Genomic DNA, 16,276 nt, shown 5'->3' with positions numbered 1-16,276 from the left:
CAAGTGGTACTTCATATTGCCAAAATAAATAAACAAAGGTTACAATAGCCAGGCAGTGGTGTCTGGTGAATCATGCCTTTAATCCTTCTCAGCTACTCTGAAGACTGAGATCTGAAGATCACAGTTCAAAGCCTTCCAGGCAGGAAAGTCCATGAGATACTTATTTCCAAATAACTTCTCAAAAAATTTAGGGAATAGCGCTGTGGCTCAAGTGGTAGAGTGATAGCTGCCTTAAGTACAGAAAGGGTCAGGGACAACACCCAATTCCTGAGTTCAAGCCCCACAATTGGCAAAAGAAAAAAGTATTTATCTACACATAGTAAACATTTTTCTAAACAAGAGGAAACTATAGTCAGAAAGAGATCAATGGTTGGAAAATGCTGTGAACAGACAGAACGGTGTGGCTACAGACTGGCATGAAGGAACTCCCTTAGGTAATGAAAATATTCTTATATCTCAGTGAGCCATACAAATACAGAAAATATTCTGTGTCTGTGTATCACAATATACTGTGACTATACAGTATAAACATAATTATTATTTCTCAACACAAAGTCATATTGCAAAAAAACCAGTTTTACTGTATGCAAATTATAGCTCAACTTTGTCCTAGAAGACTATGCTGATTCTTAGTAAGGGAATCAATATATATTACAAAGAAGAGTATGTTTCAAAAATAATCAGTTCTCTTTTACCTTTAAAAATCATATAAGAGATCAACAAGTACACCAAGTAATTAAACTATATTATATCAAACACTCTATTATGGAGAGAACTTTTGCTTTCAAGTACTATAAATAAGCTGATATTACACTTGCCTTCCTATACAGCAACTAGAAAACCAGACAAAATATAAGAAAGAACTATTTTTAGACAATGGAAAAAAAGACAAAATAAAAGACTTTGGTCCAGGAGAAAAGAGAAACAAAGTCAACGCTACAGCTGGGCTTTCTGCCTAGAGAAAAGTTCCAAACCCCAACACACAGAGGAGATCCTAAAGACAACAGAACACTCACACACAATGTAAGTCAGGGATAAAGGCTGGCATCAGGGAAGGCTGAAGCAGCTATCATTTGAAAGTCAGAAAACTTCAGAGGATGCAGCTATATAAGTAAAATGTTTCAAGAAGCTACAGATGTGCCCATGTGTCTTTATCTGAATAATATACTGTTAAAAAACACTAGGTAACGCCACACAGTTGGAGAAGAACTAGTGTAAGTAGTAAGCAACACAATCCCCATAGCACAAGCTATGCGGAAACATCTGGTTTTTAAACAATCAAGTGAACAGACTTCACTGAACACCTGAGGAATAAGAGTGAATTCAGAGGAATCAGGGCTCAGCAGTAAAGATTAACTAGTCCTTAAGATTGAAGGCTACACTAGATTCCCTATAATCAAGCCTAACAGAGAGAAGAAAGTGGTGACATTGTCCAAAAAACAAATCCTTTAAATAGGGATACAGGTGGATCCATAGCAAGAATGAGATGTACAAGTCGTTATGTGGAAAAACAAACTTTGAAACTTTGGGGGGAGGAGGAGAATTGGGTGGGGGAGGGTGGGGGAGGGTGGGAAGGGGAAACAAAGGAGGAGGCTACAATGCTTGATAAGAAATGTACTCATTATCTTGCCCACGTAATTGGAACACCTCTGTACAGCATTTTCACAATAAAAATTAAAAATAAAAAAGGGTGAAGAAAAAATAAAGAAATGTACTCTTAGTTGGGTACCAGTGGCTCACACCTGTAATCCTAGCTACTCAGGAAGCTGAGATCTGAGGATTGTGGTTCAAAGCAAGCCCTGGTAGCAAAGTCTGTGAGACTCTTATCTCCAATAAACCATCAGAAAACTAGAAGTGGCATTGTGGCTCAAGTAGTAGAGCACTAACTAGCCTTGAGCTCAAGAGCTGAGAGGCAGTGCCCAGGCCCAGAGTTCATGTCCACGATTGATAAAAAAGAAATGTACTCTTTACCCAACTTATATAACTGTAACCCGTATCTTTTAGTAACAGTTAAAAAGTTTTGAAATATGAATCTGAATCCGGAAAGCAGGACTGGGCCACTGATGACTCACGCCTATGGTCCTAGGATCTCAGGGCTGAGATCTAAAGATCACAATGGAAAGCCACCAGGGCAGAAGAACCTGTGAGACTTTCATCTCCATTTATTTATCCAGCAAAAATCAGAGGCAGGGTTCAAGTGCCAGCTGTGGGGGAGGAGGACAAGGTAGACTGTGAAGATGGGAGTTCAAACCCCAGTGCCAGAACATAAACATTAAAAAAGAAAGAGGCCTGAAACCCGTAACTCACACCTATAATCCTAGCTACTCAGGAGACTGAGATCTGAGGATCACCGTTCAAAGCTAGCCTGGGAAAGAAAGTCTGTGAGACACTTATCTCCAATAAACCACTCAGAAAACCAGAAGTGGCGCTGTGGCTCAAGAGCTAGAGTGCTCGCTTGAGCAGAAGGGTGCAGGGACAGGGCCCACACCCAGAGATCAAGCCCCATGACAGACAAAAAAAAGTGGGGTGGAGGAAGAAAGGAAGCAAGGAAGCAAGCAAGCAAGCTACCTAACTAGCTGGATGCCAGTGGTTCACACTTGGAACTCTAGTTATCCAGGAGGCTGAGATCTGAGCATCACAGTTTGAGGCCAGACCAGGCAAGGTAGTCTAGTCCAGGCAGATTTATCTCTCCAATTAATCACCAAAAAAAAAAAAAGAAGTAATTATCACAGAAGTATAGCTGTTGCTCAAGTAGTAGGGTGCTAGCCTTGAGCAAAAAGGTTCAGGGACAGCACCCAGGTCCTGATTTTAACCCCCAGGAATACCACACACACACACACACACACACACACACACACACACACACACACACACACACACACACACACACACACACACACACACACACGAAGCAGAAGACAACATCCTTAAAGGAACATGACAAAATTGCAAAAAAGATGACCGAGTGATTTCATTGGTATCTTTTACTTCAAACTTCTAAAAAGATCCATCTCTAGTATAATTTCCTTCACAGTGAAATTAATTTCTCTCCTTAGGAACTTTAGAAGATGGGAAAGGCTTTAGGATGAAAATGCCACCAATTCTATTCTGGTACACTTAATATTCAACTAAAATCTAAGTCCATAAAACTTCCACTGAGTAGTGGGAGTTCTCTACTCATGAGACATAAGTAAACACAACCTAAACTCTGCCCTCCATGCTAGCCTTCAAAGGTATAAAAAGGGTACATTCTCCCTATCTCTTTTCCTTAGATTTTCATATGCATGATCCATTAACTCTCCAAGTTTTTAAGACATTAATACTAGCCACTCTTCCCAGGGTTTTCCATGATTTTCATTCCCCTCTTAAAACATGGCTCTGAATGACAGATGTCCTTCAAGTGTTTATGAAGTCACTGCTGTTTACTATCCAAACATACTTCTAACTCCTGTTTTCTTTGCCCACTAAAAGCAACTCCTGATAAAAATTTCTGATAATGCTAACAATTTAATCTCCCAATATCTCAAAGCATCAGAGTTAGACATTAAACCATTCTAGTTGCTGGGGGCATGAGGAGAAATGAAACTTCCTGTCTCTGTAACTCCTGAATTTGAGCTTATGTGTTTGAGAATACCATACTTGCACTCACAGCATGATCTGACAACAATTACAAAATCATAAAGTAAACAACAAAGAAAACTGAAGGTACCAGGACCCTACGTTCACCAAAACAACATGCAATAGTCTATTTCTAGAGTCCTTTAGGGAGAAAAATAAACTCATTTTTTAAACACATAGTGTGTTAGTCACAGCCAAAATAGCCTCACAGTAAATAGCCTCATCAGTAAGAACAGTGCCTCATATATGGAGTATTTTGCAGCCATGTCTACTGACATGGCTACTGACCCATGCACTATGGACCCAAAGGTATGTCAATCCAGTTCTCTCTTAGGTATACACAAGTAGTGATAGTGGAACCTGTTAGTCTCTGATGGGTATATACGCCAAAACATGATATAACTCTGAAGATGGAGAAAAACAGATAGAATAAATCTGCTTCCAGAGAAAAAAAAGATAGAGATGAGCAAAGAGTATTAAATGAGAAACAATACGGGCTGTGAGAGATGAAGAAAACGAACTGGTCTTCGAAACTTTTCCATACGGCTTAGAAGTGCAGGTTTCCTTTTGATCAAGACAAACTTCGAAGAATAAATCTTGGCACAGATCAAAATGTTTTTAAAAGAGACCCAGAAACACAACAAATCAAAGAAAGGTTGGGCACATGGGATTACATGAAATTGCAGAACTTCTGCATGGCAAAGGACATAGCAAGAGCAATAGAAAGCCCACCGATTGGGAAAAGATTTTCACTAGCCATACAACGGACAAGGGTCACATATCTAAAATACAACTTGAACTCAAAAAAATTTAATTTCCCAACAACAAATCCTCAAAGAAACAACTGCCCAATAAATAAGTGGCTAAAGACTTAAAGAGAAACTTCTCTGAAGAGGAAAGAAGGATGGCCAATGGACACATGAAGAAATGCTCAACCTCCCCAGCCATAAAAGAAATGCAAATCAAAACAAAACAGATGTTGGAGGGGATGTGGACAGAAGGGAGCTCTTCTGAATTGTTGGTGGGAGTATAAACTTGTTCAACCACTTTGGAATGTAGTATGGAGGTTCCTCAAAAGAGTCTACATAGAGTTTCCTTATGACCCAGCAATCCCTCTTTTGGGCATTTACCCAAGCGATCACAAAGAAGACCATGCTAAAGCTACAAGCACGACTATGTATACTGCAGCATAATTTACCATAGCTAAGATATGGAACCAACCCAGATGCCCCTCAGTAGATGAATGGATAAAGAAAATGTGGCATATATACACAATGGAATTCTATGCCTCCATCAGAAAGAATGACATTGCCCCATTTGTTATGAAATGGAGAGTTGGACAAAATTATATGAAGTGAAGTAAGCCAGGCCCAAATAAACATAGGTCCCATGATTTCCCTTATTTGCAATAACTAGTATATGTCTAAGACAAGCAGAAACGGTAAGAAAAGTTGATGGTAGGTGAAATGATCCCCAAGATAAGGACACAAATGTTTTTTTTTTCTTTCATACAATTGTTTCTAACATATTTATAAGATGATTTCTTTGTTGCTTTGTATGTCCCTCCCCCACGGTATAACCCCTGTTTTCACTGTATTTGATGTTGGTATAATTTGTGGAGGGGAAGGAAAAAAAAACAAATATTTTAAATAGGGATACAGTTGGACCTATTGCAACAATGTCAAAAAACGAACTTTACAACTTTGGCACGGTGTGTGTGGGGTGGTGATGGAAGTGGGGGGAACGGGAAATGGGAAGGGATGGGAAGGGGTAACAAAGGAGGAGGCAATAATGCTTGATAAGAAATGTACTCATTACCTTGTCCATGTAATTGTAACACCTCTGTATGGTATTTTCACTATATATATATATATATATATATATATATATATATATATATATATATATATATATATATATATATAAACCCTCACCTTCATAAAAACCCAAATGCAAAAAAAAAAAAAAGAGAGAGAGAAAAGGCTAGAATGTACCTCAGCTCAATGGCAAAACACTTACCTAGCAATTGCAACATCCTGGGTTCAATGCCTAGTATCAAAAAACAAAAGGTAGAAAATCAAACAAACAAAAAACAAAAGGCAAAAAAAATAGCCCTAAATAAACAAAAATCTTTTTTGGTCCTGTCAGTTTTAAATTCAGCCAACCGTGGTTGCCATATAAAGTGCTAAGTAATTCTTATATTCAGCATATATGGCAATATAATTTTATTATACAGCAGTCCTTGAAATTACTTCAGATGCAGAGTAGAGAGTTTGAACAGTTACAAGACACAGATCTCTAACTGGCAGCTGGATTCACAAGGCAACCCACCACAGCTGTAGGATGTCCCCATGTCCTTAATATCAAAAATGCACAAGCAAGCTACTGAATCAAAAGTATCCTAGGACTTAATGTTTCTCTATACTGACCTTCAGCAGCTTGACTTCAGCTGAAATCTCACTGGGACTAGGGATCCCAAGGGAAGACTCTGTCGTTTCAATGATGTTTGAAGTATCTTGTCCTAGAGAAAAATTAAATTTGTTGCTCTTTATTACCCAAACTTACCAAGCTAAATTCTAAAAACGAAATATCAAAGTGTGTATATCTAAAATCATGAATGCTATAAGACAGGTTATTTTTAACAATTGGGGTAATTATTCCTTGAAAATATCTCCTTAGTATAACATTTTTTAAACAAAACCCTGATATATCATCATTAAAGAACAGACATTTATAGCAATTCCTAGACTTCATTCTAATAAGAAAATGCTACCAATTCTACTAGCAGTGTCTATCATCTCATGATTATTTTTCTTCAAACAATAAACCCTTGAACAAATGTGGAAGGAGAATTATTAACTAAGTCCTTCGTAACACAAATCTGTAAAACGCACACAGACAGTAATGAAATGACTGATGATTTTACCCACTGTGGCCACTGTAGCTGAGGCTGAGGAGAGCAAGGACTTGCCCCCGGGGCCCCAATATTTCCATCTAGCCTGGGGTATATCTTTGGAAAGTTTCCTATTGTCCCAGTAAATGGGGGGGGGGGAAGACACAAGAAAGTGTGAAAAATTGTTGAGCCAGAGTACAATATACATAAGTTATCTAATTATTAGCTAAAGTATGGGAACCTAATATTTGCTTAATGCATTGCTTGACTGATAGACAGTTATCTGTGTTTATTATGTAGGCACCATGCAGCAAAGGAAATTACTGCTGATGGCATTTATAGAACTGAAAAACTATTATTTATGGTTGTAAAAATAAGAAAAGAAATGTAAACCTAAATTAGCATTGAGCTTGAATCTGTCTTTTTTATTGTGAAAATACTGTACAGAGGGTTTACAATTATATGGGCAAGATAATGAGTACATTTCTTATCAAGCATTTAGCCGCCTCCTTTGTTTCCCCTTCCCATCCCTTCCCATCCTCCCCCCCGCCCCCCCACCCAGTTTTCCCTGACCCCCCACCAAAGTTGTAAAGTTCGTTTTCGACATAATGACTTGTACATCTCATTGTTGCAATGGGTCCACCTGTATCCCTATTTAAATGATTTGTTTTTCTCATTGTACCAGGGCTTCACACATTTGGTTTGCTTGCTCATGGCTGGCACTCTACAACTTGAGCCATACCTCTAGTGTAGCACTTTGCTGGCATTTAGTTGGAGATGGAATCTGCATTCATCTGGACCTAAGCATCCTCAGTAGCAAAGATTACAGGTGTGAGCCAGGGGTACCTGGTAAACTCTAATATTTTTAAATCCCAATATTTTAATAGAGATTCTAGCTGGGCACCAGTGGCTCACGCCTGTAATCCTAGCTACTCAGGAGGCTAAGATCTGAGGATCACGGTTTAATGCCAGCCAGGGCAGGAAAGTCCATGAGACTCTTACCTCCACTAAACCATTAGTGGTACTGTGGCTCAAGTGGTAGAGTGCTCACCTTGAGCTGAAGAACACAGAAATAGTGCCCAAGCCCAGAACTCAAGCCCCACAACCCACAAAAAAAAATAGAGATTCTGTGATACCTGAAAAGGGAGAACTTCTGAAGTCTCAGGGTCCCTGGAAGACCCAACTTCTGGTTTTTTCAACTGGACACTACAGCTTCCATTAAGTCTCTTGATTGGTATGTTGGTCAACAGATTCAGTATTCTTCACAGACTCAGAATTCTCCACTGACTCACAGTTTCTTTCTTCAAGGATAGGACTTGCTTCAGTTATCACTGGAGTCTCAGGATCATCTTTATCAGAAAGTCCAAGGGAAAAAGTGATTGAGGTCAGCTTTTTTTTAGTATAAATTATTTGTCTAAATCTTTTGACACTTTCACAGAGTCACAGGCAGGAACATTAGTAAATTAATACAGACAAGATCCCACCGATCTTCCCCCAGGTTCTCCTAGTAACAGCTTTCATAACTGAAGCATAATTCATTGTGGCAGAATCCACCAATCTTCAGCTTTCAACATATTTCAACTGAAATTCTGTCACTTAAAGAAGTATAGATGGAATTACATAGCATGTGACTTGTTAAGATTTTTTACACAGCATTTAAGTCCCTCCAGACCCACTTGTATTAAGACTTTTTTTTACTGTTTCTGAATAGTCCATGGTATAAATGTACTTTGGGACTATCACAGAAATAAAATGATTCAGAAAGCTTATGTACAGGTGTTTATGGGAATGAAAGCTTTCTCTGGGAAAAATGCCTGCTCAGTTAAATTTTAAATGTTACTGTTAGGCTGGGCATGTACCTGAGTAGTAGCCTAGCATGCATGAAGCCCTTTGTTTGATTACTCAGTACCACATGCACAGAAACTGGCACTGTGGGTCAAGTGGTAGAGCGCTAGCCTTGAGTTAAAAAGAAGCTCACGGATAGTGCCATGGGACTGAGTTCAAGCCACAAGACTGTCCAAAAACCAGGTATTGTTCTATTTTTTCCCAAGTAAAATATCATTTTACTTTCCTAGTGGCAATGTATGAATAATCAAGTTCACTTGAATTCTGATCAATCTTGTGTTGTCACTATTTTGATTGAGCCATTCAGACAGGTATGTAGTGGTACCTCACTGTGCCTTTTAAGTTACATTTCTCTAAGGGCTGGGACCAAGGCATCCTTTTATGTGCTTATTTGCTGAATATATACTCTTCAGGGAAACATTTATTTGTATCTTTTGGTCATTATCGAATCATTCTGGTTTGGTTTTTATCATTATGTACTACAGAGATTTGAGAACACTGTATTTTGGAGATTTAACTCCTCTACTATGTGGTTTGCAAATATTTCATGCTAGTTTATAGTTTATCTTTTTCCTGTCTTCCTAGGGTCTTTCCCTGAGCAAGTTTTTCATTGTGAGGAGGTTCATTATCTATTTCCCCTTTTACTGACTATCCTTTAAAATCTTTAGTAATCACTTACTACTAAAACTCTTCCAGAGATTTAATCTATCCAAAAACATTTCTGTCAGAACAGTTTTTTAGGGTTTTGTTTCCTATTTGTAGTGGTGGCCCTAGTGATTAAAAGATGTCTCTAATCCTTTTGCTTTTGTTTTTTGGATAGGGTTTCCTAATTTGCACAGGTGAGCCTCAGACCACGAATTTCTTACACTGCCTCTCAAGTACCTAAGATTACAGACATAAACTACCATGCTTGCTATCTCTGAAACACTAACTTTTTGTTTGGTATGCTCTTAAACCATAATCCTCCTATCTCCTTCTCTGGAATATCTAGGATTATAAGTATGAAACACTTTCTGGGCATTTTGTTATTATTAAAAATATTCATCATAAATATACCAAAATTCTGTTAGTATTGGAACATTTGATGTTACGAAAGAGATGACGTCAGAATATCCCACATCCTCAAATCAGCCAAAGACAAATGCTGGAGGGGATGTGGAGAAAGAGGAACCCTATTACACTGCTGTTGGGAATGTACACTTATACAACCACTTTAGAAAGCAGTCTGGAGGGTCCTTATAAAGCTAAAGATTGACCTCCCTTACGGCCCAGTCATACCACTTTAGGCATCTACCCTGAACAACAGGAACCAATATATAAGGACATGTGAACCTCCATGCTTATTGCAGCACTGTTCACAATAGCTAGGATATGGAAACAACCCAGATGCCCCACCACAGAGGAATGGATCCAAAAATTGTGGTATCTATACACAATGGAATATTATGCAGCAATTAGAAATGACAAAATAATGGCATTTGCAGGGAAATGGATGGAGCTAGAAGGAATCATGTTGAGCGAGGTAAGCCAAGAGCAAAGAGACAAACAATACATGGTCTCCCTGATAAGTGGATGCTAAATCCAAAATGTTAGGTGATATGACAAAATTAACAGGACTTAAGAAACAAAGAACTCTCACTCATCTGGTCGAACCACTACTAAATATCCCCATGCTGCTGATCACATGTATGGTGTATATGTCTACACTGTTATATGTTATAGACTGTGATAGACAATTTGCTCCAGGAAAGTTAGAATGAACTTGTGACTTTAAATGAGCATCATTATTCCACAATACTGTGAAATTTTGGAAATTATGTAATCACTTAATCACAATTTAAAAAAAAAGAACCTCGGGGGAGGTAGGGAGGGAAGGAATGTTATGGGGAAAACAATGGAGGGGTTAACAATGCTCAATAGAAAGTGCACTCATTACCTTGCTCATGTAACTGTAACCCTCTGTATAGTATCTTTACAATAAAAAAATTAAAAAAAGAGATGACGATTGACTTATATTTCATACTTACTTATGTTTTTTTTTTTTTTTACAGTGTGAGCAATAGAATTCAGGACCCCACACATACCAGGGAAGAGCTCCACCATTTGGCTATATCCATTGACCTCCTACTTCAACATTATTTTTGCCAGTTCTGGGACTAGAACTCAAGGCCTGGCCACTGTCCTGGAGCTTTTTTTGCTCAAAGCTAGCACTCTAACACTTGAGAGGCACAGCCCACTTCTGGCTTTTTCTGTGTATGTGGTACTGAGGAATTGAGCAATGGGCTTCATGCATGGTAGGCAAGCACTCTATTACTAAGCCACATTCCCAGCACCTCAAATCAACTTTTGAGCAGCAATTCAAATACCCAATCTAATTCCTTCCAGAAGAGCTCTTTGGGAATTAAATCAATATCATATTGGCCCTTCAACAAAGAGAAGGAGAACCAAATAGCTTGAGAGAATTAATATATTTCCTGCCCTTTCCTTCACCCTCTTCTTTTTTGCTCTCTCTCATTTTATTTCACCCTCCTTCACCCATACACATAGGTATGTATAAACCTATTCTATAGAGACATGGACTACATGCAGGAAAGAGCCAATATATGATATCAAATGTTTCAAATAGATTTTATTTGTTTTATTATGTTTTTGTTTTTTGTTTTTTGGTCCAGTCATGGGGCCTGAACTCTGGGCCTGGGCATTGTCCCTCAGCTCTTCAGCTCAAGGCTAGCACTCTACCACTTGAGCCACAGCACCACTTCCGGCTTTTTACTTTTTCCTTATGTGGTGCTGAGGATTGAACTCAGGGCCTCAGGCATGCAAGGCAAGCGCTCTACCACTGAGCAACCTTCCCAACCCTCAAATAGATTTTAAAAACATACTAGCAACTAATAAGGCAGAAAGACCAGCACACTACTATAATTAAGATATACACCAAAAATGCTAACAGAAAGGAAAACAACCATTTTGAATCAGAAGACATTATTCATACACAAAGTACCAAACAAAAGTCTAGAGCTTGGAGTGTCAAACCTAGCCTAGAGATGTTTTTAATTTATCTATATAGTGTCTAAACTTTTAAATGAGTTCCATGTTTAAAAACTAGTCTTCATAAGCCAGGCCCAAAGAAACATAGGTCCCATAGTTTTCCTTATTTGCAATATCTAGTATATGTCTGAGTCAAGCAGAAAAGGTCAGATAAGGTGATGTTAGGGAAATGAACCCTAAGATATGTATTCAAATGCTTTTTTTCTTTCATGTGATTGTTTCTAACACATTTATAAGATTATTTCATTGTTGCTTTGTATGTCCCTCCCCCACAGTATAACCCCTGCTTTCGCTGTATTTAGTGTCGGTATAATTTGTGGAGGGAAAGGGGAAAAACAAATCATTTAAATAAGGATACAGGTGGACCCATTGCAACAATGAGATGTACAAGTCATCATGTCGAAAATGAACTTTTGTGGGGGGCGGGGAGGATGGGGGGACAGAGGGGAGGATGGGAATGGATGGGAAGGGGAAAAAAAGGAGGAGCCTACAATGCTTGATAAGAAATGTACTCATTATCGTGCCCATGTAATTGTAACCCCTCTGTACAGTACTTTCACAATAAAAAAAGAAGAAGAAAAACAAAGGAGGAGGTAACATTGCTCGATAGGAAATGGACTCATTACCTTGTTCATGTAACTGTAACCCCTCTGTACAGTATCTTTACAGTAAAAAATATATACAAAAAAACCAGTCTTCATACAAATGTGCAAGTGTCCAATTTCCCTTGAAAACTTGAAACAAAGGCTCTATACTGACTGGTTAATAACTACCTCATGCCAAATGGTCCTTTCAGGCAACTGGTCCTTTCAGGCAACGCTCCTGCACCTCAAAACTGGCACTCGAATTCAATTCACTCATTTATGTTAACTTTATTAGGCCCATAGGCATCTGCAAATGTCTGCCATGAGAGGTACATAGGATTATGATAGGTGAAAATGCCAGAGAAAGAGTTCAAAGGTATAAAAACAATCCATGAGAAAGCTCAAAGTTATATATGGTACCAGTTGCCTAGAGCCATTAAAATACCAGGGAGAAAAACAATCACAAGGCATGAAACCAGAAAGCAACTTTAAGACACCTTGGAGCTAAGCTGTATGTATACGTGTGTGTGTGTGTGTGTGTGTGTGTGTGTGTGTGTGTGTGTGTGTTGTATAATATGTGTAATTCATGCACGATATGTAATACATACAAAATATATCATTGTAGAAATGTAATTCATGTAACTTCATATAAGATTAGGACATACTCTGAAATAGGAAACAATGGTAATCTCTATTTTTTGGTCATCACCATCTAAATTTGAATCTACATGATTTAAAGATCATCTAGAGGCGCTGGGAAGGTGGATCAGTAGTAGAGTGCTTGCCTTGCATGCATGATGCCCTGGGTTTGATTCCTCAGCACCACATATGCAGAAAAATCCGGAAGTGGCACTGTGGCTCAATTGGTAGAGTGCTAGCCCTACGCTGAAGAGCTGAGGGACAGTGCCCAGGCCCAGAGTTCAGGCCCCAGGACCGACCAAAAAATCATCTAGAATGTTCTAGACTGGAAGACTATGAGTTTATATTGTTTATGCTGTTAATATTATTAGTAGAAGGAATGTAGATACTCTACTCTAAATGAATTCATCATCTCACAGCAAACATAAATGAATAACAGGTAGGTGAAAGTGAAATTGCATTATTTAATGGTTTCCTAAGTTTTCTGGGTATTTTATGATGAATTGGAAGAGAATACACCAGTGAACTAAGAAAAAAATAAGCTGAAGGGATTCATATTTTTAAGGAACCAAAATGCATATGCTTGTGTCTCTCACACCTACCACACACCCTCAGGCCACCTTTTCTTTCATTTTCTCTTCTCAGCAATCAAGGCTACCAGCACCTACTCTGGGACTTACCTTGCTCCTGCCGACCACAACTTGGGGAGTACCATGCACCCAGCCAGCACCACAGCCACTGCTGACACCTCCAAAACATGCTCCCAATGCCTGGCGAATACTTCCCCCTGCTGGGTGGGTCTGGCCGCGTGTACTTCTTGGTCCTGCTTCTTCTTAGATCTGATGCGGCTAGGGTCTGGTTTGTTGAGTTTGGGCACCAACCAGTGGTTTAAAGGTTGGCTGACCATAGTCATTGGAGTGATGTTGGCTTGGAAAAGGAGACTGCCTTTGTGTTTTTGAAGATCTGACCATCCGAGAGGTACTGAGTGCCAAGTACCCTCCCACATTATCCCGAGGTCAGGGGTCACCCAAGCCACTGACTTGGCAAGGCCCAAATGGGCAGAACAGGGCTGTCCAGGCCAGTAGCAAAGTGTTTGAGAGGACGCTTAGTAATATGAATGGGGCAGGAAAAGGTGAGGGAGGACTAACTAGCAAATGCAAAGGCCTTAACAAATTTTAGCAATCCAAGAAAAGAAAAAGAAAAAAGCTGCAAAAAAAGGGAGGCCAAGTAAATTGGAATGTGGCTTAGTGGTAGAGTGCTTGTCTAGCATGCATGAAGCCCTGGGTTCAGTGCCACATACACAGAAAAAGCCAGATGTGATGCTGTGGCTCAAGTGGTAGAGTATGTTCCTTGAGTAAATGAAGCACAGGGACAGTGCCCAGACCCTGAGTTTAAGCTCTAGGACTGGCACAAATAAATGGGGGTGGGGGTTGCACAAAGATAAGATGAGGTCTGGGATTTGGACACCATGTCTTGTCAGGCTTATGAGATGGGATGAAGTTTTCTTTTTATTTTCTGTGTGTGTGTGTTTGTGTGTGTGTGTGTGTGTGTGTGTGTGTGTGTGTGTGTGTGTGTGTGTGCACGCGCGCGTGCGTATGCGTATGTGTGGTTAAATGGCGATGAATCTCAGATTTTCCTGCCCAAGCTTGTCTCGAACTATGATCCCTAAACCTTAGGCTCCTGAGTAGCTAGGATTGTAGGCATTAGCAACCTGCACCCAGCTCAGGATAGTTTTAACTCTTAATATGGAACTTAATGGGAAATGGCAGTAGGTTTCTAAGCAGAAGTGTAAGATGCTTTGATTTGTGGTTTTTAGGATGACCCCGGACCCTTCCCTCATCAAAAGATGCATCTCATTATTTATCCTTCAGCAGTGTAAATGTGTGAAGTCTGGACTTTTGGAGCTAGAAAGGCATAAGGTTATAAATATAAGGAAAATGGAACTTTTCTGAGGTAAAGAGAATTGTATTTTTTTTGTCAGTCATGGGGCTTGAACTCTGGGCCTGGGTGCTGTCCCTCAGCTATTCAGCTCAAGGCGAGCACTCTACCATTTGAGATATATAGCCAGTTCCAGTTTTCTGGTGGTTTACTGGAGATAAGAGTTTCATGGACTTTCCTGCCCAGGCTGGCTTTGAACCATGATCCTGAGATCTCAGCCTCCTGAGTAGCTAGGTTTATAGGCGTGAGCCACTGGCACCCAGTGAGAATTGGATTATCTAAGAATCCAAACATGTGGTTAGGTATGAAACTCAGTGGTTACATATCTTGCCTAGCATGTGCTAGACAGAAAGAGAGCACAGAGAAAAAGAAAAAAGAAAGAAAAAGGGAGACAGGAGAGGAGAAAAAGAGAATCCATGTTTTCTACGGCTTCAGTGTTTTCAGAAGAGCCATCATAAGAAATAAACCTTCCCCAGAAATTTTGTTTACTTTTATGTTTTTGTTTCTGTCAGGTGAGGAAATTGAACCCAGGCTGGTTATTTAGGGATAAATCTCTGATTTGTCTGCCTGGGCTGGCTTCAAATCTGGATCCTCAGATCTCAACTTCCTTAGGTAGTTAGGATCATAGGCTTGACCACTCTAGCTCTGGCCTCTTATCCTGCTGTTTCATCTAATAGCTGCTACCTTCCTCTTACCTCATTTCTGGGGCTTGAACCCATGGCCTGGGAATTGCTTTTGAGCTTTTTTGTTCTAGCCTAGGGCCCAGCCACTTGAACAACAGCTCCACTTCCAGCTGTGTGTGTGTGTGTGTGTGTGTGTGTGTGTGTGTGAGTGTGTGTGTGTGTGTGATTGAAGATAAGAGTCTCACAGGTGAAAAGCTATTTAAAGAGAACAGTAAAACAAATGTAGTTAAACCATTGTGTCAGAACAGGAGCTCAAAAGATCATACAATTTAAGTAAAGAAAGGGATTATAAGGATAATCAGCATCCAAATCAGAAAACTAACACTACTGGAGCACATCAGCCCTAATTAGTGACTTAGGTGCAGGTGCCTCCAAAGACTCCACCAGACTTCTAAATCCATGTCAACAAGTATGTTTGTGCCCTCTTGCAGTACTCTGGTTCCTTATCATTATGTCACCTTAATCTGAAGAATCATTGGGGCTAAACTGGAACTTTTAAAATTTCATGTGTGTGTATGTATATTGCACATACACCTATAATAAGACTTAAACTAAGGGCCTCCCACTCTACCTTGGAGTTTGGTACTTAACCACTTGTTCCATACCTCAACTTTTAGCTTTTTACTGGTTAATTGGAGCTAAAAGTCTAACGGACTTTCCTGCTCAAGGTAGCTCAGAACCATGATCCTCAGATCTCAGCCTCCTGAGTCGCTAGGATAACAGGTGTGAGCACTAGTGCCAGGCTTCTAAACTAGAATATTAAGCTCATCTCATAGATAGTGAAAATCACCCATAAACTTTTTCTTTATGCTGGGTTTGAACTTTGGGCCTGGCCTCTGTCCTTGATCTTCTTTTGCTCAGGGCTAGTGCTCTCCCTCAGGGGGATTTTTTTTAATGTTTTTTCATTAGGTCTCGAAAACAAAGTCCTCCCCTTGAAGAAAAGGTGCTGGATTTGTGGACAGAGACTATGACTTTCACCTTCCTTAGATTTAACATAGTAGCAGATAAATAAATGCTAAATAAATGCT

General features: G+C 39.6%; 1 protein-coding gene across 1 annotated transcript in view; it reads right to left on the bottom strand.

The window, feature by feature from the left end:
- Nucleotides 1–13,633, bottom strand: part of LOC138840858 (protein FAM114A2-like) — a 50,448-nt gene extending 36,815 nt beyond the window's left edge. Inside the window, exons 1-3 of the mRNA XM_070041266.1 lie at nt 13,308–13,633; nt 6,545–6,642; nt 6,048–6,139 (exon numbers count right to left, since the gene is read on the bottom strand). Of these exons, the coding sequence (XP_069897367.1) occupies nt 6,048–6,139; nt 6,545–6,642; nt 13,308–13,633 (516 nt within the window). The remainder of the gene's footprint in view (nt 1–6,047; nt 6,140–6,544; nt 6,643–13,307) is intronic.
- Nucleotides 13,634–16,276: the final 2,643 nt, after the last annotated feature.

Source organism: Dipodomys merriami, unplaced genomic scaffold, assembly GCF_024711535.1.
Source record: "Dipodomys merriami isolate MVZ:Mamm:240054 unplaced genomic scaffold, mDipMer1.0.p SCAF_303, whole genome shotgun sequence".
NCBI classification, from domain to species: domain Eukaryota; kingdom Metazoa; phylum Chordata; class Mammalia; order Rodentia; family Heteromyidae; genus Dipodomys; species Dipodomys merriami.
Note: the sequence above shows the minus strand (reverse complement) of the source record. Positions and strands in the feature narration are given on the sequence as shown.